General features: G+C 34.9%; 1 protein-coding gene across 1 annotated transcript; it reads right to left on the reverse strand.

Moving 5' to 3' along the window:
* Positions 1-13,718: 13,718 nt before the first annotated feature.
* LOC123907368 (probable methyltransferase PMT2) lies at positions 13,719-20,136 on the reverse strand. The gene is made up of 7 exons (XM_045957593.1): positions 19,785-20,136; positions 18,115-18,766; positions 17,557-17,767; positions 17,137-17,431; positions 16,621-16,989; positions 16,274-16,351; positions 13,719-14,428 (listed from the first exon to the last, which is right to left on the reverse strand). Exons 2-7 carry the CDS (start codon positions 18,757-18,759, stop codon positions 14,197-14,199), a joined length of 1,830 nt encoding a protein of 609 aa, XP_045813549.1. The 5' UTR covers positions 18,760-18,766; positions 19,785-20,136; the 3' UTR covers positions 13,719-14,196.
* Positions 20,137-24,405: the final 4,269 nt, after the last annotated feature.

The raw sequence follows: 24,405 nt of genomic DNA on the forward strand, positions 1-24,405 counted from the left end.
GCAGCTATGACCATAAACAAAGTCTTTCGAACCGTGCTACCAACACATACCTCCAATTGCACTGCCCCCAGGGAATGGCCAGTTTTTCCTTCATAGTTGGCCAGCACCACATTGTGGGAATGAAGGTCTGTGTCATAGAGACCTAATTTCTTCAACATGAAGTGAGGCATGATATTTACCACAGCTCCTCCATCCACTAAGACTTTATTGATTCCCACATTATTGACTTTTGCCCTAATGAACAAAGCCTTCAAGTGGTTCTGCATTCCCAGGTCTGGCTTTTCGAAGACAGCCTTCTGCTCTTCGACACAACCATTTTGCATAACATAGTAACACATTGGCTTATGATCAGCCAAATTAAGGGCCTCGAAGTCCTCTTCCAACTCATTGACTTCAGTAGGCACATCATATTCTAGTGGCAGAATGGACACCACATTGACCATGACGTCGAAATCAGACCCCTCATCCAGGAGATCATCATCCTCCATGTCATCTTCACTTTCTGCCCCTCCTTGGGCATTTTCAGCTATTGGCTCTTCCAATACTATGGAAAGCCTCTCTTTTACTGGCCTCTTGGCCATTTCAACCTTTTCAGTTTTCTGGGTCGCAACAACCTTGCCCCCAGCCTCAGCCTCTTTTGTTGTCAACTTTTGTTTCCTCTGACACCTTCGCCACTGAGTGCGAGTCATAGGATTTTTTCCCTTATAGTTATTCCTATAAGAATATTTGTTGACTTCAGTGGCAGCATTCACTGTTTCCTTTCCAGCTACCACTTTTGAACCCTTGGGTTCAGCTACAATGTTCACGTTGACATTGCTAGAGCTTCCATTTTCCATCATCCTTCGATTGAAGGTGACGTACTGTCCACTCACCCATTGGTTAACCGGTGCTCTCCCAGATGGTTTGAAAGTGTTTTGGGGGCCTAGCCTGATACGATCACGAGTTCCCTAAACATGTGGAAGGAAACTTATAAAAAAATGCATAAAAAAATATTTGGATGAAGATGCTTAAGCCCAACTTGAAGCCCAATTCATATGATAAGAAGCATCTTTGGGCTGAATTGTGGTCTAATAATATTGGACTAAATAAAAAACAATTAAGTCCAATTTTCTTTATTTTTATTGTAATTTTCGTTTTTGGTATTAGGAGAGTTTTTAGATGACCTTTAGTTGCTCCCTAGGCTCTCTAGATGCTTCCTAGTGGTGCACTAAGTCATTATAGTGGCTTGTGGGAATTTATAAGCATGTTAGTGGAAATTTTCTAAGTCCTATGATGAATGTATGGTAGTGGACAATAAATCCTACTATGTAAGGATATGCTATAAATAGGACTATCATGTACTTTTCAAACAACTTGGAATATAATCTAATTTGAGAGAGTTTCTCTTGTGAGAACTTTTGTTTTGTTCTTGTGATAAGAACATTGTTCTTGAGATAAGAACTTTATAGTGTTGGTTCTGCCGGCAGGTCGCGGTTAGGGTCGCACTTTCTTTGATAACTTTGGTTCTACCGGCAGGTCGCGGTTAGGGTCAAGTTCCTCTTTTTCTTGATAACTTTGGTTCTACCGGCAGGTCGCGGTTAGGGTCAAGTTCCTCTTTTATCTGTTTTCAAGACGATCCTAAGTAGTCGCTTATCAGTTGGTATCAGAGCTTCGGCTCTTGAAATCAGGTTTGATCTATCATTTTTTTTATCTTGTTAAAAAAAAAAAGAGTTGAAAAAAAAAATATGGAGGAAGAAAAGCATGTCTCCATGAAACATTTGGAGAAGTTATTATTTCAAGAATTTCAAAAGCTTCATGAAAAGTTTGATCGCATAGAGAGGAATTATAAAAAAAATTATAAAAAAAGAGACGGAGAAAAGGAGATAGAAGATAGAAGAGTGAAAAGTGAGGGACAAACGAAAAAACATATTGCAAATTTTGATGTATTTTGGGGTAACTTCCAAAATAAGGAGATTGGTAGGGAGAAAAGAAAACAAGAGATCAAGGAGAAACTTGAAAGTGAAGTGAAGGGAGAAGAAATTATTGAAAAAGAAATTGATAACATTTTTGTGGCTATCGAAAATGTCACTATTCCTAAGAGTGAGAAAGAAAAAAGAGAGATTATTGAAAAAGAAATTGATACCGTTTTTGTGGCTACCGAAAATGTCATCATTCCTTTTAATAATGTTTATTTTACTTCTTGTACTCTAGAGTCTTTATCTCAAGGAGAAGTTAGTGAAGAAGATAGAAATCTTACTTTTGAGAGAAGTAAAGAAAAGGAAGTAGAGAAGATGGAAAATTGTGAGAGAAAATATAATGATGTTATAGAAGTGGAGGAGAAAGAAAATATTGAGAGAAAAGAAGAAAAGAAAAATGAATGTGAAGCGAATGAAATTTATGAGAGAAAAATAAATGAGGAGGTTGAAAAAGATGTCAACTTTGAGAAGATTGAAGAAAAAAAATTAAACTTGCAAAAAGAAAGGGAATATCCAAAAGAGAGAATTTTTTTTACTAATCCTTTAGTTATTTATGCAGGTTTGGATTTGAGGACAAATCCTCTTGAAGAGGGAGAGAATGATACGATCACGAGTTCCCTAAACATGTGGAAGGAAACTTATAAAAAAATGCATAAAAAAATATTTGGATGAAGATGCTTAAGCCCAACTTGAAGCCCAATTCATATGATAAGAAGCATCTTTGGGCTGAATTGTGGTCTAATAATATTGGACTAAATAAAAAAACAATTAAGTCCAATTTTCTTTATTTTTATTGTAATTTTCGTTTTTGGTATTAGGAGAGTTTTTAGATGACCTTTAGTTGCTCCCTAGGCTCTCTAGATGCTTCCTAGTGGTGCACTAAGTCATTATAGTGGCTTGTGGGAATTTATAAGCATGTTAGTGGAAATTTTCTAAGTCCTATGATGAATGTATGGTAGTGGACAATAAATCCTACTATGTAAGGATATGCTATAAATAGGACTATCATGTACTTTTCAAACAACTTGGAATATAATCTAATTTGAGAGAGTTTCTCTTGTGAGAACTTTTGTTTTGTTCTTGTGATAAGAACATTGTTCTTGAGATAAGAACTTTATAGTGTTGGTTCTGCCGGCAGGTCGCGGTTAGGGTCGCACTTTCTTTGATAACTTTGGTTCTACCGGCAGGTCGCGGTTAGGGTCAAGTTCCTCTTTTTCTTGATAACTTTGGTTCTACCGGCAGGTCGCGGTTAGGGTCAAGTTCCTCTTTTACCTGTTTTCAAGACGATCCTAAGTAGTCGCTTATCAGTTGGTATCAGAGCTTCGGCTCTTGAAATCAGGTTTGATCTATCATTTTTTTTATCTTGTTAAAAAAAAAAAGAGTTGAAAAAAAAAATATGGAGGAAGAAAAGCATGTCTCCATGAAACATTTGGAGAAGTTATTATTTCAAGAATTTCAAAAGCTTCATGAAAAGTTTGATCGCATAGAGAGGAATTATAAAAAAAATTATAAAAAAAGAGACGGAGAAAAGGAGATAGAAGATAGAAGAGTGAAAAGTGAGGGACAAACGAAAAAACATATTGCAAATTTTGATGTATTTTGGGGTAACTTCCAAAATAAGGAGATTGGTAGGGAGAAAAGAAAACAAGAGATCAAGGAGAAACTTGAAAGTGAAGTGAAGGGAGAAGAAATTATTGAAAAAGAAATTGATAACATTTTTGTGGCTATCGAAAATGTCACTATTCCTAAGAGTGAGAAAGAAAAAAGAGAGATTATTGAAAAAGAAATTGATACCGTTTTTGTGGCTACCGAAAATGTCATCATTCCTTTTAATAATGTTTATTTTACTTCTTGTACTCTAGAGTCTTTATCTCAAGGAGAAGTTAGTGAAGAAGATAGAAATCTTACTTTTGAGAGAAGTAAAGAAAAGGAAGTAGAGAAGATGGAAAATTGTGAGAGAAAATATAATGATGTTATAGAAGTGGAGGAGAAAGAAAATATTGAGAGAAAAGAAGAAAAGAAAAATGAATGTGAAGCGAATGAAATTTATGAGAGAAAAATAAATGAGGAGGTTGAAAAAGATGTCAACTTTGAGAAGATTGAAGAAAAAAAATTAAACTTGCAAAAAGAAAGGGAATATCCAAAAGAGAGAATTTTTTTTACTAATCCTTTAGTTATTTATGCAGGTTTGGATTTGAGGACAAATCCTCTTGAAGAGGGAGAGAATGATACGATCACGAGTTCCCTAAACATGTGGAAGGAAACTTATAAAAAAATGCATAAAAAAATATTTGGATGAAGATGCTTAAGCCCAACTTGAAGCCCAATTCATATGATAAGAAGCATCTTTGGGCTGAATTGTGGTCTAATAATATTGGACTAAATAAAAAAACAATTAAGTCCAATTTTCTTTATTTTTATTGTAATTTTCGTTTTTGGTATTAGGAGAGTTTTTAGATGACCTTTAGTTGCTCCCTAGGCTCTCTAGATGCTTCCTAGTGGTGCACTAAGTCATTATAGTGGCTTGTGGGAATTTATAAGCATGTTAGTGGAAATTTTCTAAGTCCTATGATGAATGTATGGTAGTGGACAATAAATCCTACTATGTAAGGATATGCTATAAATAGGACTATCATGTACTTTTCAAACAACTTGGAATATAATCTAATTTGAGAGAGTTTCTCTTGTGAGAACTTTTGTTTTGTTCTTGTGATAAGAACATTGTTCTTGAGATAAGAACTTTATAGTGTTGGTTCTGCCGGCAGGTCGCGGTTAGGGTCGCACTTTCTTTGATAACTTTGGTTCTACCGGCAGGTCGCGGTTAGGGTCAAGTTCCTCTTTTTCTTGATAACTTTGGTTCTACCGGCAGGTCGCGGTTAGGGTCAAGTTCCTCTTTTACCTGTTTTCAAGACGATCCTAAGTAGTCGCTTATCAGTTGGTATCAGAGCTTCGGCTCTTGAAATCAGGTTTGATCTATCATTTTTTTTATCTTGTTAAAAAAAAAAGAGTTGAAAAAAAAAATATGGAGGAAGAAAAGCATGTCTCCATGAAACATTTGGAGAAGTTATTATTTCAAGAATTTCAAAAGCTTCATGAAAAGTTTGATCGCATAGAGAGGAATTATAAAAAAAATTATAAAAAAAGAGACGGAGAAAAGGAGATAGAAGATAGAAGAGTGAAAAGTGAGGGACAAACGAAAAAACATATTGCAAATTTTGATGTATTTTGGGGTAACTTCCAAAATAAGGAGATTGGTAGGGAGAAAAGAAAACAAGAGATCAAGGAGAAACTTGAAAGTGAAGTGAAGGGAGAAGAAATTATTGAAAAAGAAATTGATAACATTTTTGTGGCTATCGAAAATGTCACTATTCCTAAGAGTGAGAAAGAAAAAAGAGAGATTATTGAAAAAGAAATTGATACCGTTTTTGTGGCTACCGAAAATGTCATCATTCCTTTTAATAATGTTTATTTTACTTCTTGTACTCTAGAGTCTTTATCTCAAGGAGAAGTTAGTGAAGAAGATAGAAATCTTACTTTTGAGAGAAGTAAAGAAAAGGAAGTAGAGAAGATGGAAAATTGTGAGAGAAAATATAATGATGTTATAGAAGTGGAGGAGAAAGAAAATATTGAGAGAAAAGAAGAAAAGAAAAATGAATGTGAAGCGAATGAAATTTATGAGAGAAAAATAAATGAGGAGGTTGAAAAAGATGTCAACTTTGAGAAGATTGAAGAAAAAAAATTAAACTTGCAAAAAGAAAGGGAATATCCAAAAGAGAGAATTTTTTTTACTAATCCTTTAGTTATTTATGCAGGTTTGGATTTGAGGACAAATCCTCTTGAAGAGGGAGAGAATGATACGATCACGAGTTCCCTAAACATGTGGAAGGAAACTTATAAAAAAATGCATAAAAAAATATTTGGATGAAGATGCTTAAGCCCAACTTGAAGCCCAATTCATATGATAAGAAGCATCTTTGGGCTGAATTGTGGTCTAATAATATTGGACTAAATAAAAAAACAATTAAGTCCAATTTTCTTTATTTTTATTGTAATTTTCGTTTTTGGTATTAGGAGAGTTTTTAGATGACCTTTAGTTGCTCCCTAGGCTCTCTAGATGCTTCCTAGTGGTGCACTAAGTCATTATAGTGGCTTGTGGGAATTTATAAGCATGTTAGTGGAAATTTTCTAAGTCCTATGATGAATGTATGGTAGTGGACAATAAATCCTACTATGTAAGGATATGCTATAAATAGGACTATCATGTACTTTTCAAACAACTTGGAATATAATCTAATTTGAGAGAGTTTCTCTTGTGAGAACTTTTGTTTTGTTCTTGTGATAAGAACATTGTTCTTGAGATAAGAACTTTATAGTGTTGGTTCTGCCGGCAGGTCGCGGTTAGGGTCGCACTTTCTTTGATAACTTTGGTTCTACCGGCAGGTCGCGGTTAGGGTCAAGTTCCTCTTTTTCTTGATAACTTTGGTTCTACCGGCAGGTCGCGGTTAGGGTCAAGTTCCTCTTTTACCTGTTTTCAAGACGATCCTAAGTAGTCGCTTATCAGTTGGTCAGAGCTTCGGCTCTTGAAATCAGGTTTGATCTATCATTTTTTTTATCTTGTTAAAAAAAAAAGAGTTGAAAAAAAAAATATGGAGGAAGAAAAGCATGTCTCCATGAAACATTTGGAGAAGTTATTATTTCAAGAATTTCAAAAGCTTCATGAAAAGTTTGATCGCATAGAGAGGAATTATAAAAAAAATTATAAAAAAAGAGACGGAGAAAAGGAGATAGAAGATAGAAGAGTGAAAAGTGAGGGACAAACGAAAAAACATATTGCAAATTTTGATGTATTTTGGGGTAACTTCCAAAATAAGGAGATTGGTAGGGAGAAAAGAAAACAAGAGATCAAGGAGAAACTTGAAAGTGAAGTGAAGGGAGAAGAAATTATTGAAAAAGAAATTGATAACATTTTTGTGGCTATCGAAAATGTCACTATTCCTAAGAGTGAGAAAGAAAAAAGAGAGATTATTGAAAAAGAAATTGATACCGTTTTTGTGGCTACCGAAAATGTCATCATTCCTTTTAATAATGTTTATTTTACTTCTTGTACTCTAGAGTCTTTATCTCAAGGAGAAGTTAGTGAAGAAGATAGAAATCTTACTTTTGAGAGAAGTAAAGAAAAGGAAGTAGAGAAGATGGAAAATTGTGAGAGAAAATATAATGATGTTATAGAAGTGGAGGAGAAAGAAAATATTGAGAGAAAAGAAGAAAAGAAAAATGAATGTGAAGCGAATGAAATTTATGAGAGAAAAATAAATGAGGAGGTTGAAAAAGATGTCAACTTTGAGAAGATTGAAGAAAAAAAATTAAACTTGCAAAAAGAAAGGGAATATCCAAAAGAGAGAATTTTTTTTACTAATCCTTTAGTTATTTATGCAGGTTTGGATTTGAGGACAAATCCTCTTGAAGAGGGAGAGAATGATACGATCACGAGTTCCCTAAACATGTGGAAGGAAACTTATAAAAAAATGCATAAAAAAATATTTGGATGAAGATGCTTAAGCCCAACTTGAAGCCCAATTCATATGATAAGAAGCATCTTTGGGCTGAATTGTGGTCTAATAATATTGGACTAAATAAAAAAACAATTAAGTCCAATTTTCTTTATTTTTATTGTAATTTTCGTTTTTGGTATTAGGAGAGTTTTTAGATGACCTTTAGTTGCTCCCTAGGCTCTCTAGATGCTTCCTAGTGGTGCACTAAGTCATTATAGTGGCTTGTGGGAATTTATAAGCATGTTAGTGGAAATTTTCTAAGTCCTATGATGAATGTATGGTAGTGGACAATAAATCCTACTATGTAAGGATATGCTATAAATAGGACTATCATGTACTTTTCAAACAACTTGGAATATAATCTAATTTGAGAGAGTTTCTCTTGTGAGAACTTTTGTTTTGTTCTTGTGATAAGAACATTGTTCTTGAGATAAGAACTTTATAGTGTTGGTTCTGCCGGCAGGTCGCGGTTAGGGTCGCACTTTCTTTGATAACTTTGGTTCTACCGGCAGGTCGCGGTTAGGGTCAAGTTCCTCTTTTTCTTGATAACTTTGGTTCTACCGGCAGGTCGCGGTTAGGGTCAAGTTCCTCTTTTACCTGTTTTCAAGACGATCCTAAGTAGTCGCTTATCATAGCCTTTGCTGGATCGAAAGGCCTTTGGTAATGGGCTTTCCCCAATTGGCCCCTTTGTAAGGCCAAGCTTTTTGGTTTGGCCTAGCTTTTGGCCATTTTCTCTTGTTTTCAGCATAAGGTACAACATTTTGAAGTCCTGCAGTGGCCTTTTTGTCGCACACAGCACTGCACCTAGGGCAAAGCATCACTTCAGCATTCTTCAGCTTGCACCTATTCAGGAAGTCCACCAGTTCTTCCTCAGCATTGGGATACACCTCACGCACCCTCTTTTCATACTCCTCTTCAGGCACAGCCTTGACTGGAGCAGTAGCATCTACTACTTCAACCATGTTGCAGTCATAGACTTCGACATAGGTAGCGTCAGCAGGTGGCAAGGGGTCTGAATCTACCTTCATTGGAGGCTTTGCCTTATCAGCATACTTCAGCCTTCCTTCATTCAGCGCTTTTTGCACCAAATCCCTGAAAACAACACATTGATAAGTTTTATGTCCCAAATAATTATGAAACTTACAATAACCTCTTTTCTTTCTTTGTTCTATTGGTGGTATTTTCATATCTTTTGGCACAATAATTTGGCCGTCAGTCACCAATAAATCAAAAATTTCATCACATTTAGTAATGTCGAAGGTATAAGTCTTCGTAACAAACTTATCATTTTTTGGTTCGATTGGATTTTTTCCATTCGACGGCCTCAACAATTTGCAAGTGTAAGGTGGCCCAGGCTTTAATTCAGCCACGTTAATATCACTATCATCGAAATCTAAGTACTCATCACTAATTTCATAATCAATTTCATTATCATAAGAATCGACAAAACCTATTTCTTTCTTTTTCTGAAACTTAGAATTTCTAACTTTTTCAGCTTTTAACCTTTCGATTTGTCTCACCCTGTCAGCCAACTGTCACATGTCTCGAAGGTATTGGGTATCCAATTTCTTTCGAATCGAATAATCTAACCCACCAGCAGCCATTTCCACTAGCTCGTGTTCAGGCACCTGAGTAAAGCACCTAGACTTCAGCAAACGAAACCTATTTAAATAGTCATCAATTGACTCTTGGTTTTTTCTTTTTACACTGGCTAACTCTTTCAGGCTTATCTTGGTTTGGCCCATATAAAATTACTCATGGAAAGTTCTTTCCAATTGGGCCCAACTATGGATCGAATTGGGAGGCAAAGTTGTAAACCAAGTAAATGCATTCTTGGTAAGCGAATTAGGGAAATACTTCATTCGCAAATTTTCATTATTCGCCAAGTTCCCAGATTCAGCTAAATACCTAGCAATATGTTCTACGGTTGACTCATTAGTGTCTCCAGCAAACTTAGTGTATTTTGGGACTTTCCAACCCCTTGGTAACTCTGTTTGCAACACGTATTCATTGAAGGCAGAGACAAAATTTGGCCTTCGACAACCCGTGTTTAGGCCGTTTTGGGCCAAAATTGTTTCGACCATGTTAGCCAAATTGTGTTGGCCAAGCAAGTTATTGTTTTGCACCTCTCGCACTACCTCATCAGGATCCTGGATCCTTCTAACCATTACCACTGGGGGGTTCTGATGAACCATTTGTGGATTTGGGTTGACAACAGGAGGGTTTTGATTTACTACTTGAGGCATTTGATTGACCTCGGGAGGATAATGGGTTTCCTCTTGTACAACTGGCGTAGGTGTTGGGTTAGGAACTGTTTCATTGGCCACGTAAGTTGGCCTTTGCTGTACCGGAGTCGACGACATTGCAGGTAAGATCACTTGTGGAGTAACAGGATTTACTCTAGGAGGCGGTGGGGGTGTCCCAAAAAAATCTGCAATTCGACTCATTTGAAACGCCAACATTTGATAACTCTCATTGGTATTCTGAATTAATGGATTAAACACGGTACCAATTTGTTGTGTTAAGAGATTAACCATTTCATGGTTGCTCTCATCCATTTGCTGCCTTAAGGACAACACGGACGCAGTCGTTAAGGGTGTGGGAGTCACCCTTGACGAAGTATACCTATCAGATTCGAAAACTGGCATCCCTAAGCCAAGTGTAGGGGGAGGCCCATACATAAAACCCTGACCTGATGGTGGTTTCGAACGTCCAAAACCAGCGGTCACGGACGGAATTGCCATAGTTGGTATTGGCAAAGTTGGAATAACATCATGTACAGTCGAAATGGTTGGACTGGAGAATATTGGAACATTTACCAATTCAGATGTTACCAAACTCTGTGGAGGTGGATCGACTCCACCACTCGAACTTGCTTCGCTACTCATCGCACTAGAACTTTGATTTTTATTAGGATTAGATCTTTGAGTAGTTTTAACCATAACCTAACTTATCTTCAGTTATATGCAAGTAACAAGTTTTTCATTCCACAACATAAAAATAACATAGTTTGAACAAACACAAAACCAGTCCCACTGGGCGTGCCAATTTGTTTACGTGAAAATTTGGTAAACAACCGCTAGTTTAAGTATTTAAACTCGCGAGATCAACTAGTAAATCTCAGGACAATTTTGTGTTTTATTCGTTTTAAGAAAACTGTTTGAATGTTCGTTTTAACAAGGAATCAAACACTTAGCAATTAAAACGTTTTTAAAGTACAAGAGAAACTAATTCGAATCGCCTCGAAGTAGCAGTTTCTCGAATAAGTAGTTGGAATTAAACTTAAAGAAAATGACTTGAAAGCAAATTGCATTAAATGAAAAGCAATTACAAGTAAAGATGGTTCACAAAACATACATTTCTCCTCTGAATTCCTTTCGTTCGATCGCTGAGTACTTAGAATTTTAGAGAGAGTGTTTTGTATAAAATTTTGTGACCCTTGTTCTGAATGAAAAACTACTATAAATATTACTACAAAGTGGTAACTGCTTCTTGATCATCTGGACGCTCTTCGATCTGCCACGTCGACCACGTTCTCCACTTCCATCTTCCATTCCTTCAGCGCGCGCCAATGCCTCTTGGGCCGTTCGTTGTTTCTATTTTTTGGGCTTGGCCCAACTATCCCTCGATTCGATTTCGCGCTTTCGATAGCCTCCTGGTGAAACCAAAACTGGACGCGTTTTCCACAGCCCTCGAAACGCTCCTTGGCTTCGACATAGTTAGCTCTCGACGCCAACTTTGAAAGTTTTATTTTGACAATATAACCTCCAAATAAATATTGGACCCACCAATTATATTTAATTGATAAATACCAAATTTATATCCAACAGAAACACAGAGTCAAATCATAGTTTTGACATCATCAGTCATTGGAACCTGAATTATAGAAGAAACATAGTTAGAAGTCTCCTCAAAATGTATAAAAATTCTAAGTAAAATCATACTTTTTGAAAGGTGACATTTCAAAATTTGTTTCCCCTTCAATATCGGGATAAAGAATGACAATGCAGTGATAAATAGTCTAATGCATCTAGATATTTAGTAGCCCAATAACAATGATACGTTCATTTTTTTCTTTAATTTGTATTCCATTCAATTCATCGATCAATTGATTTATAATACCTAATTAACGATGAATTGAATGGAATACAAATTAAAGAAAAAAATGAACATATCATACGATGTTTGGTGGACAAAAGGTTATTTTGGTATTTTAGACAAGTTGTGCTGAGGACAAAAAGTGTCCCGTGGTTATCTGGGGGACAAGAATTTCAGTTTTTGTCTTGTCTCTTGGCCCCCATTTTGTCCAGTACTAGGAACAGATTTTTAAAATCAAACACAGTACAACAAAAGTTGTCCTGTCCAATCCCTTATTTTTTAGCGGATCAAACGCACCCTAAGTAAACTTAAAGGCCTTCTCTTGTATATTTTGTTGTGAGGATTTCAAGACCAGACAGGGACGGAACCACCAAAAATTGAGGGTGGTATAAATATAACACACCATAAACAACATTGATTAATATAATTTGGAAGACTTCATCAAGTCTTCCATGGTGCACAAGTTGCTCATATTATTATAACGAATACGAATTTTACAAAATCGACCGTTGGATTGAAAATTTATATTGTATAGATCATCCATAATTTATTTTAAAAAAATCGAAAATCGTTTGATATGTTATTGAGACCCATCAAAATTAACGGTTTATGAGTTTTTATTGTATACCGTTAATCTTGATTGGTCTCAATAACATATCAAACGATTTTTGATTTTTTTAAAAAAAATTATGGATGATCTATACGATATAAACTTTCAATCCAACGGTCGATTTTGTAAAATTCGTATTCGTTATAATAATATGGGCAACTTGTGCACCATGGAAGACTTGATGAAGTCTTCCATGTTAGCCAAAGCCTATTTTGGTACATATACATGAAATGACAAAACAATAAAATCTTACACAAAGTGAATGAACTAAAGTTCGAACTTCAGTCATGACATCCGACTTAGTAATTTTAGCATTTTTATCTGTCAATTGAGCTAGAATTTATATAAAAGTTGTCCAACAAGCTATTGATTTTAACAATTCTTTTAAGTGTTACTTTGGTTTTTCTTTGGGCGGATTCTATGGTGGGTGAGTGGATTAGGTCTCCCACAGTGGGCAAGCTGCCTGAACCGTTGGATGAAGAATAATACCGTGCACCATCAGTACCTTATGCTTTTCTCTGTTTCTCTTCCCATAATTTCTCTCATCCGTCTGCATTTCTTGTTCTTGTATCTTGCTTCCTTTCTTCTACCTCACATCCACACTCTCTTTATTTTCTATAAATCAATAATAATACACAAACCTCGCAATTTAATCTCTTATTAATTTTATTCAAATTTCAAACCAAGGATATAAATAAGACTAATGTTTTGTGTTTTGTTTTTGGTTTGTGCTTTTTGATTTTCTGGTGCTGGCCTTCCTATTAGCTTTGGAATCATCTTTGTCTTGGTGCTTTTCATGATGTTGGGTGTTTTAGTTTCTTTTGGGGTGCCATTTTTACTTATTTCCTGTATTTGTTTTGTGAAGCTTTGTATTTGACTTTGATGCTTTCTCTCCCCATCCCCCGTGTTTCTTTTATACCCCCTGAATTTCCAATTTTACCCTTGCAAAAAACTTCGGTTTATAGAAACCGAAGTTTTTTTTGCCTTGAAAACCGAAATTTACTTTGAATTTGTACTAGAAAAAATTCGGTTTCTGCGAACCGAAGTTTTTTGCAAGGGCAAAATCGGAATATTGGGGGGTATAAAAGAATCACGGGGGGTGGGGAGAGAAAACATCTTTGACTTTGGTCTTGTATTTTTTATTTGGTAAAAATTGGTCTTGTATATGTTAGTTTTACCTGTGCTGAAGATTGAAGTTTTCATAAGAAATAACAAATTATAGAAGTAGTTGTGAATTTTGTGTTTAATTAATTTGTGAACAAAAACAATTGAACGGAGAGATGAAAGAAAATAGAGTTACAAAGCCTATAGATGATGAAAGAAATATATGGTACTGACGGTGCATGGTATTATTCTTCATCCAACGGTTCAGACAGCTTGCCCACGGTGAGAGACCTAATCTACTTACCCACCCTAGAATCCGCCTTTTCTTTGATGCAAAAGTATTTCCTTAATGGAGCCATAATCAAAGAGCAATTCAATTTTAGTCTCATTTGCAAGCAATGAGGGAATTCTAGCAAGGAAGATATATATAAATAACCATACAGTATAACAAAATAAGCCAGTACAATGGGATCAGTAGAGAGGCTTCAACTTAAAAAACCAGTGTTTGCTCCCTATAACAAGATAACTAAATTCTTAGAGAGAAAAAAAAAGAGCCTAATACCATTAACCTCAAACTAAGGGACAATTGACCATAACTTATCAGCCCCTATAAAGCACTAACACAGACACACTACACGGGACATGACACTGACACGTAGACACCGTTAAATATAACGGCATGTGCAGATGTCGGACATTAGACACTCTTTCAATCTGAAATGTTGGTGCTACATAGATCATCCCTCCTTGTACCATAGATGTGATGATAATCAAGCCAAACTGCTCATATCACAAGACCATATGAACTCTATAAGGATTGTATTGTGAAAGGCACCAGCAACCTAAGGTCAATCCCTCCAATTTTCCTTTTGAGTAGTTACTGTGTTGATGTAGCATTTGTATCAGCAACCCAATACTGCTTAACAGCAATTAGTATCTTTTCCGGAACAAGTGGACCATCCTCATGGTCAACCAATTTAGTATCCCATCTCATTCCTCCAACAATTTTCTTTACCTTGATTAAGATATCGACTTCATCACGGAATATTACGGCACCTTCTGGTCGTAAAATCCGGTCCATCTCCAGAAGAATGTCTTCTATGTTACATCTGCATTTCATCATTAGATACAGGTTTTTGAGACACGGAAAGCATACAGCTCAAAAAGCTAAAAAGAGAACCAAAATCAAGTGGTTCTACTGCTAATACTAGACTAGATAAAGATGTTATAAGCTCCAAATTCTATTGAACCTCTTCGTTGTAGCTCTTCAAGAGCGTTTGTAAAAAAAGTGACGATGAACAATATTTAGTGAACATAACAACCAGTTTTAAATTGTGGTCCGCAACCGCAATTGCGGCGAATAATGCTAGCAACACACTCTTTAACAAACACACTCCAACACACTCTCTTTTATTGGTTGAAATTCACATGGGTCCCATAAAAAAATGTGGACCCGTATAACTTTTATGGGACCCATATAAATTTTAACCAATAGAAGAAAGTGTGTTAGAGTGTGTTTGTTAAAGAGTGTGTTGCTAGCACTCCTCGCGGCTGCAATATAAAGGTTTTAGAGGTCTCTTCAACGGCATCACAACTGCACGTTGACCGCAGACACAATTTTTAACCATGATGATAAGCATAAAAACTGTAACATCAAACTCATTTTAAGGTTTGACAACTAGCTGATTCCCAGAGCGAACTATGACGCTCGGGATTCATGATAAGAATTAATTATAATCTATTTCTAAATGCTAGTTGGTTACTTGCAAGATCCTACGCATGGTTCCATTTTCTCTGGCATAAGTTAATCCTTTTGTGTTTTTAAATTTAAGCAAATCTGATCCTCAGGTCAATTTTCTTCTACTTTAAATTCTCAATTTCTCATTTTAAAAATTGACCTGGCAATTAACTCACAAAAGCAACCACTAAACCATTTTCTATGTCTCCGTAAAAAATAAAAATAAAAAACTTTTCCATGTTATAAGAAAAACTTTTTTCCATGTTAATGAAATTGTGTAGCAACCACTAATAAAGCAAATAACTTTCAGATTTCTTATGCATTTCGGTTGTTTCCCTTTCCTGCAGATTGTAGCATGGGCTCTTCCCAAGTTTCAATCAACCATGCGTTATCACACCTAGAGATGCAAGGTTGCAGTAGGGACAAATATGGAAAAGAAAAAATTAACATCACTGTTCCCTTTCTTCGCAGTTTTGGAGAGAAATGAAACAGGCATGGGTCCCATGAAATTTTGTCTCTCTCCTTTGTATCTCTCCTAAACCAAGCAGGAGAAATTACCTCTCTCCTCTCAACTTCTGTCGCACCTCTTTCTCTCTATCATATTTCTGCTCTACCAAACACAGGCTAAATGAAGACATTACTGCAAAATTTTGGTTCTCTAGTTCTAGGCTTTTTGAATTTGGGAAAGAAAAAAACCTTAAAAGATCAATCCGGAAAATGTTCAAATTTAAAGGACTGCATGCATTATTTTGCCAAAAAAATATCATTGCAACAAAAACCGAGGTCCAAGGCAAGGAACTGGTGCTATTTGCTTAATGATATTCGTCTATGCAGTTGCTTTTGATTAGTTTTGGTTTAGAGAATATTGTTCCGTCACTAATAATTTAATATTATATACTCTGTTACATGTCTATGAATTAAACTGACATACATAGGTTCCATAATGTTGCATTTATCTTGTTAGCTACATATTGTAGTTTCTCCTAAACATGTTTTTTAAACTAACATACTATAATTGGTGAGGTATAGATGAGAAATGGGTGTATTTTATACAAAGTCGGGTATACTTGACAAAAATTGGGCGTCGAAATATCAGTGTTGAAACAGCAATTTATAATGCACTCTCGATGCATGAACTATTGATTAAGACTTGATATCAAATTCAAAAATAACTAGAAGGGTAACTACATAGCCATAAAATCAAAGGAATACTCACTTGTCCTTGTACAGACTAAAGAGACCATTGCTATGAATGAGGTCGTATGTCCTTGGATAGGTGGAGAAAGCTTCGCACCTGGATCATAAAGGGACAAATAAATAAGAAAAAACACGAAATAAGAAAAAACACAGAGAAAGAGTCAACCCAATCACATATTCTTTTTAAAGCTAGTAACAATACAAGACAGTGTTTCTACATTTTCATATTATTTATCATGAAAAATAAAAATCAAATAATCATAGAAGATTAATATTATCTAAGATTCTAAGCAAGCATTCCAATGTAAGTATATACAATCAAGACATGCCGTGAATAAAATAGAAGGAAGAATTGGAAAACTATACCAATCGTGATAAATGCCTATAAGTCCTCGCTGATATATGGCACCCAGTGTATGTTTCTGTGCTATGGTAGGCACGACATTCATGACCCATAACTTAGGAGATTGAATAGCAGCAGCAAAACTACCCAAACCAGCATTCATATCCATGATATTGCGATACCTTCCAGAATCCAGGAGTCTATTTATTTTCTTGTAAGCACTGACATGTTTTTTCCACTTTTTGTTGTCATCTTGGTATGTCTCAGCTGAAACTCCGGGAACAGAACCACTGGCAATTTTAGGAGGAACAGCATATAGTCTCTGTGGAAAAGGCTTAAGATCACCGGATACTTTAGAATTAGGAGTAACACATGCCTCCATTTTCTTATACCTGAAACCACAAAACAAAGCAAGTTCGACTCAGAACACAACTTCTGACCTGATTATATGCTAATATTGTTAACTTTTCATCTCATGGTTAGTAGAAATAGATACATGGAATATCAATAATCGATGTTAACATATATAAAGCACATACCAAACATCATCAGCATCTGTTGATTCACAGAATTTTGCACCAGAACTTTCTTGTCTGCTTCGACATGTTTCAGTGTCAACCGTTTTTTGCCAGATGGCAATTTCATGTTTCTCGGACTTCTTCTCCCAGCAAAGGAGCTTAGCTACCTCTTCAATCTTTCTTTGTTCTTCCTCAAGATCCTCCTTAGGTCTTTGCCAGGCTTTGTAATTAACCTTCCAATGGATTGGAGGTCCCGAAAGCACCCAATAACCACCAGGTCTTAGAACTCGGTCAACTTCCATCATATAAATTCCACCTACCAAACACAGCCAGAAATGCACTTTTAAATAGCTTTTATCACAAGTCAGGTGATATATGGGGACAAATCAAATAGAACATGAATGCACCAAGGAATTATAGTTCTTAATGTAAATTTCTCACCATTTGATCCCCAAGGAATTAAGCAACGAGAACAATGCGCCATGTCAAAGGCTGCAGATGGATAAGGCAATCTTATTGTTCCCAGGACACCAATGACAGCAGGTACACCCCTTTCAAGTGCAAATTGTACTTGTGCTTCATGAGAGTCCCTCGGTGCAAATGACATGGCAATAACATTTCTGCTCCAAAGATATGCACCCCAACTGGCAACCTGTGTGAAACAACCTTGCATTATGGATACATCATACATATACATAGCTGAAACAAAATAACTAAGGGGTGTCAATTGCGGATTGTGGAATATAGTGGTTTGTTCAAATTCTGCAATGCTATAGTGCCACTATAGTCGCTATTTGACAATACTTTGTGCTATGCTAGCGCATTGCGGAACAATCACGATTTGTTCAAATTCTGCAGTGCTGTAGTGGCATATTGCCACTATAGCCACTCTATGACAACCCTGAACTAACCATGCTGCTGATCAAATTAACATGAACAAAAACGACAAAAGAATGTGATACAAGCCCCAAGGAATTCACGATGATAAACGGAACGTACCCCACAACCAGTGTCCAGTGCTGTCCTGACTGTTCCATTCTCTATCGGTATCACAGAAGCAATTTGATCAATATACTTGTCAGCCCCTTGAGGGAATTGGGTTCCACCACCAGGGAATCTAAACACATTTCCCTCATACTGGATCCAGTTCTGAATAGCCTTCTCAACGGTAAGACTCTTGTAGGGTGCATTTGCATACGGAACATAATCACGGCTCTTTGGCCATGGAAACGGAGTTACATACCCTTTAGGTGCTGGTATCAAACAGTGTAACTTCTCTTCCTCGCGGGGGCAATGCCTCTCTCGATAAATCATATTTTCTCTAGAAAATGTCATGGCACGCCGTTGATCATGGCAGGGCGTGTAATCAATATATCGGGCCTTGCAAGGTTTAAATACCTTAGGTTTTGAATCCACCTCATCAATTTTGCTAACTTCACCACCATGGTGAGAATCAAAACTTAAATTTGGAACTATATCACAGCCACCACTTTTCTTAGTGATCTCCAATGCTAAGCTATCTCCCTTTCCAAAACCACTTCTTTGCCATGCGCCTAATATGTAGAAGAAACAGCAAAGACCAACTACTATAACGATATGCACAAAGCTTCTAGTTCTACTACCAGATGAACTTGGTTTTGCCATCTAGAACCTGAAAAACGCCAGTTCTTGATCAGAACTACATAAACTACATGATTAACAAATTCAAAAAGCTAAGTTCTACACCATCCACTCAAGATCCATAACAAAAGTCTTTTAGTGAAAGCAAGTTAATTGCTTCCTATGAATAAATAAACTAACAACATATGCTCATTCCAATAAACAAAATTAAGCTCCAACAAGTTGCAATCAGTTAGTTTTTCACTATCACGAATCAATTATTTGACTTTGAAAGGTCAGTTAACTATGAAGCACGGACACTCCTCAAATAGGCGTGTCTCCGGTGTCGGACACATTCGGTGTCACGTGTTCAACTGACACTTATGATTACACTGAATTATGTCATTTTTTTCAAATTATTATCGGTTTCAAATTATTATCGGTGTCGACAACTCGACATGTCAGTATCTGTGTGTGTCCGTGCTTGATAGTCGGTTAGGATTGCCTTATTTGAGCTTATCTAGTGGCATAACCACTTGTGAGACTGGTTAAAAGAGTGTATGAAAATAGCTAATGATATGTCCATAAGCTCTCCAGAATAGCTTATACGGAAACAATTCAAGTTTATTCTATCTTTTGTTATAAAAATAGCCTATACATAAGCACTTATGCGATTAATTAAGTTGTTTATCCAAATAGTGCTTAAAAGAAGAAGGAAAAAAAATACAAAACAAGGTTCAGATCTTCCCAACAGCATTGAGCTTAAGCAGCATGAGTAACAAACACATGTTACACGTGGCAATCAACAAATTAAGACTGTGCATTAGTGCAAGGTGAATCATATGGGATCTATCTAGCTATAGTAATTGCAATAGAAGATTAATGGAGAAATTCGGTGCTATAAATGAAGACCCACAAAATCTTACTAAACATGAATTACTAGGGACACGAAATTGACCTCAAAAAACTGAACTTTCGAAGTACCCATTTGGAAAAAAAGCATTTTTATAAAAAAAAAACAAAAAGAAGCAAGAAAATGGGAAGAAGAAAAAGAGAGAGGTTAGTATTACCGATTATATGAAGCTGAAGGGAGCAATTGTTGAGAAGATCTGGAAGAAAGAGAAAAGACAATAGTATAGTATGTATCTAAGAGGTGTTTTTGTATAGTACTATGATGATCATTATTGTTTTTTTTTTCTTAGGTTGTTTGGTGAAGTGAGTGAGAGAAGCTAAAGGAGTTCAATGGAAGTGTATCTAAAACCCTACGATTCAACAGCGTCAATCATGTTCAGATGAACAACTACCGACACAGGAAAAGGGAAAGAATTTAGAACAACAAAAACAAATGGAAATTCTGTATTTTTTTACACCCCCCTTATTCTATAAATTAACTTCTTCTTTTTTTTTTTTATTATTTCGATCAGCATAATATTGTTACTAACTTTTCTTTAGATGCGGTAAGTTCTAAAGTTTGGTCTAGTGGTCAGGAGTTTGGGTAGTATGTTATAAGTCTTAGGTTTGATTCTCAGTTCATTGTAAACAAAACAAAAAATGTTCTTATGTACCAATCGAATTTTTGTACATGTAACCGCTCGGTGGTCCCGACACAGTCAACTCCTGATCTTCTCCACCACATTTTTAGTGGAGTTTTTGTCTTCCGTAGAAATTGAAATATATACTTGAGGATAAGCACACTTACCCGTACTCGTACCTGCACTCATATCCGCTCACTTTTATAGGTAATTACTCATATCCGTGTCCGTACACAAAATGCAAATTTTTACCCTATACGTTGTGAATATTTTTTGTGGATACCAATGGGTATGTTCAAATTGTCATCCCTATTCATGGGTGAGAGTTCATGGGTATGAGATCTAAAGTGGAGAGGAGAGTTCATGGGTATAAGAATTATTATCAAACAAACAAATATTTTTTTTTTGAACGGCAGAATAGATGGAGGTATAAATAGGGATGGTTGGAGATTCTCGGTTAGACAAGCTTATCGTGATCTTAGTCAAAAAATCATTATGCCTTTTTCTTTAAAGTCAAGAGAAGTGTCAAGTTTTGAGTTCTTTCTGGGAAGTTTTCGCTCCATCAAAAGTCATTGTTTTTTCTTTTTATGAAAGTTTTTACTACATTGGTTGCAAACCAAATTTAACTTATTTAGAAGGAATGTTATTATATCTCTACACGCTGCTTTGTGTCAGTATGAAAGGGAATCGAAAGCTCATCTCTTTTGCAAATGTAACTTTATAGTGGGGTTGTTTCATATGTTATTCATAAGTGGATGGAAGTTTCAACCGTGATACCGGCAAATTTGTTTGTTCTCTTTGAATCTTTTACTTCTCATATCTTAGAGATAAAAAAGGAAGAGAGGGTCTTTATTTGATTTGGAACGTCATGGTTTGAGTTATTTGAAATGTGCGAAATCGCCTCACATTCTCCTCCAAAGATTTAAATGTTGAAGAAGTTGTCGATGCAATTAAATATCTTTCTTGCAATTGGCTCTCATCGTTAGAGTCGGGTAGTCCGTGTCTATACTATGAGTGGTTTACATACCCTCTTGATTGCATTTTTCATTAGTTTTTGGGCTTCACCTTTTCCAGAGTTTGTTAATGTTCTTTGGGAAGGTAAGAGTAAGAGTACACCCTATTGGACCATTGAGCATTATTTTGTGTGAATTGAAAATGAAATTCTTGAGTTTCACTTCGGGTACTTACTAGAGCTAGCATACTAATGGGGTGTGTAAAATATACTTAAAGGTTATCAGAATTTAGTTTTTACGTCAACTTATTTTGGCTAAGTGGAATCAAAATGTATATTCAACTCGTAAACTCGTAGAGTTTGACTCATATTAAAATAAACATATATAATATATATTTCATTATTTAATTTTGAACGAAATCGAAAATTAATAATTTTATTTTTAATTTAGAAGTTTAAGTGTTATGAATATTATTTAAAGAAAATATAACAAAATTAATATATTATTAATTTTAAATAAAAATAAATTTTAAATATTAGATAATTCACGCGTAATTGAATTTATCTCATTCTCATTAGTTAAATATGACTATATAGTTATGCATTTCAATAACAAATAACACAACAAATATATGTCCATATATCTTTTTAAAAAATAATATCTCTCATTTATTCATATATTAAATATGACTCTTTTTTTATAAGGTAAGTATGATATTCTTTGAATCATGCATGTCATATGACATATTGAATATTATATATTATTGAAATACAAAGTGATTGTATATTTTAACCCCTGCTTTTTTTATTTATTTTTACGAAAACCCTACTATATTATATCTTTTTTTTTGACAATATTTATTTATCAAATAACTTATTATATTTAAATGTCCACAAATCTTAGCTCAACTGGCAGAAATATCGATATTGCTAGGTCAGACGTCATTTCTGCTATGTACAAAAAAACTTATTATATCTAAATAATCGCATAAATTTTGCAATATTATATTATTTTATCAAAATATAATAATTAATTAATTATTTGTTTTGTTTCTCACTCTTTTTCATCTATTCTTTTTGTATTGTTTTTTTTTTTTTGCACATGTGCATAAAAATAACTAAAAATTATTATTTGTCTAATTCTTAAGGTATTCTATGTGTTCTTGTCCCCTTATATAAGCAAATATTCTTTTTTTAGGATCATTGAGAAATCGATATACCAACGTATAATATAGACCATATAATTAATTATTCAACTATGAACTTTTGCATAAAAAAAAGAACAAAGAAAATATACTATTATAAAAAATAATCACAATTGTAAATAATTGTTACTCCTAAATATAAACTATTATAAAAAATAAATTGCCTTTTAGATATAATATTGTATTTATTATTGATATGATAAAATTGAATTTTTAAATTGACTAAAAATAATAATTAAGTTTTTGAATTGTTAGGTGAAAAGTTTAAGTGATTTTACTAATTTTATAGGGAGTTTAATCGTGTAAACTCATTTTGACTTTTGATTTTACTCAATAATTTTAGCTCCGATTTAAGGTTTGTTTGGTAAAAATAAGCTATAAGCTAGCTGATAGCTGATAAACTAGCTGATAGCTGAAAAGCTAGCTTATAGCTGATAGCTGAAAAGTTAGTTAATTGAAATTAAAGTGTTTGATAAAATTAGCTTTTAAAGTGGTTAATAGATATAAAATGACATAATTGATAGTGGGTAGTTTATTTTTTAGAGTGGGTAGTTATTAAATTAAAGGGTAAAAATGGAATAAAGTGTAGAAAGTTATAAGCTATAAGCTCAAACGCTACTTGAAATAGCATCTGGAAAAAAGTTATAAGCTAGTAAAAAAAGTTTGTTACAAAACACATCTAATTTTTTGAAATAAGCTTATAAGCTCATATAATAAGCTATAAGCTAGCTTATTTGTGTTATCAAACACACCCTTAACATAAAAGTCATACATAAAAACGTAGAATTCATAGAGTTTATAATTTAAAACGAATTCTTAACAACATTCATGATAGTTAATGATTAGATTTTCTTCGATAATGTTCTAAACAATCATTATTTAAACAACCCTTAATGGTAACTCGTGGTAGTAAAATACAATCAATGTTTGATGTTTATAAGAGGCTAAAGAACCATGCCGCCTTTTTTCATGCTGTGTTCATTACTTTGTTCTGGTTGTATCTCATATAATGTATTTGTCCGGTTGTCTCGGTTTGGTTGAGTTATTCTTTCCAAAGTCTGAGATGGTGTTAGTGGCAATACGCGAGATCCCAAAACTTATGTAGTGTCGAAGCGGTTGCTGCTGGATTGTATCTCTGGTTTAGTTAAGGTTGCGTGTGGAGCTTTTGAGAGAATTCGCAACAGTCTTGTGCGTGTACATGGGCAAGTAGGGTGGTGTTGGTGCTTGACTCTTGTGTAATGGAAGCATTTGAATTTGGTGTATTGGTTTTTTTTATTTGTTTCTCATCTGTAGTGAGGCTGCTCCCTAATTGGATAGTAGATGACTTTGTAAGCTCTCTGATTGATCACTTGTAAAAAGGGAGGCCTCTTATTTTTGTAGTGGTGGTTTGTTCTTGTACTTGACTTGATTTTAGTAGTGTTTTAGCATATCTTGTACTAATTCACTCTTTAACAATATTTTTGCTTTTCGAAAAAAAAAAAAAAACAATGCCGCCACCATGTCCCACTTGTAGGAGGAGTGGACAACCTTGACCTCCTTGTTTCATGGCTCAATTCTTTCCAAATGACACTCTTATACCCATATACATCACGGTATTGTAAGACTCTTAATTGGTTAACAGCTATGTCGCGTCAAAACCGTCAGTAACTTTGCATTGCCCTCCATCGAGAGGCTCAAAGCAGGATGACTTTGATGGACTCGGTTTTTTTTTTTAATGAAGTAAAATGTAAAAATAGTAGTTATTAACTGTAGTTATCTTCCAATCTTATATTATTGATAAACAAAAAAACTAACACTTGAGAATTAACTCCAATTTAAGAATTAACTCGTACTCGTAGATATAAGTTCTTCCTTGTTTCTTTTTCTCTTCTTTAACATTCTCATTAGCAGTGGCAGTGGGGGGACTTGTGGAGGTTATTATTCCCCCCAAATTTTTCAATTTTTTTACTATCATTACTCTATATTACAATATTATATATATTGAGTTGAGTCTCGGTCTTCA

The sequence above is a fragment of the Trifolium pratense genome, linkage group LG2, assembly GCF_020283565.1.
Source record: "Trifolium pratense cultivar HEN17-A07 linkage group LG2, ARS_RC_1.1, whole genome shotgun sequence".
Taxonomy (NCBI): Eukaryota; Viridiplantae; Streptophyta; class Magnoliopsida; order Fabales; family Fabaceae; genus Trifolium; species Trifolium pratense.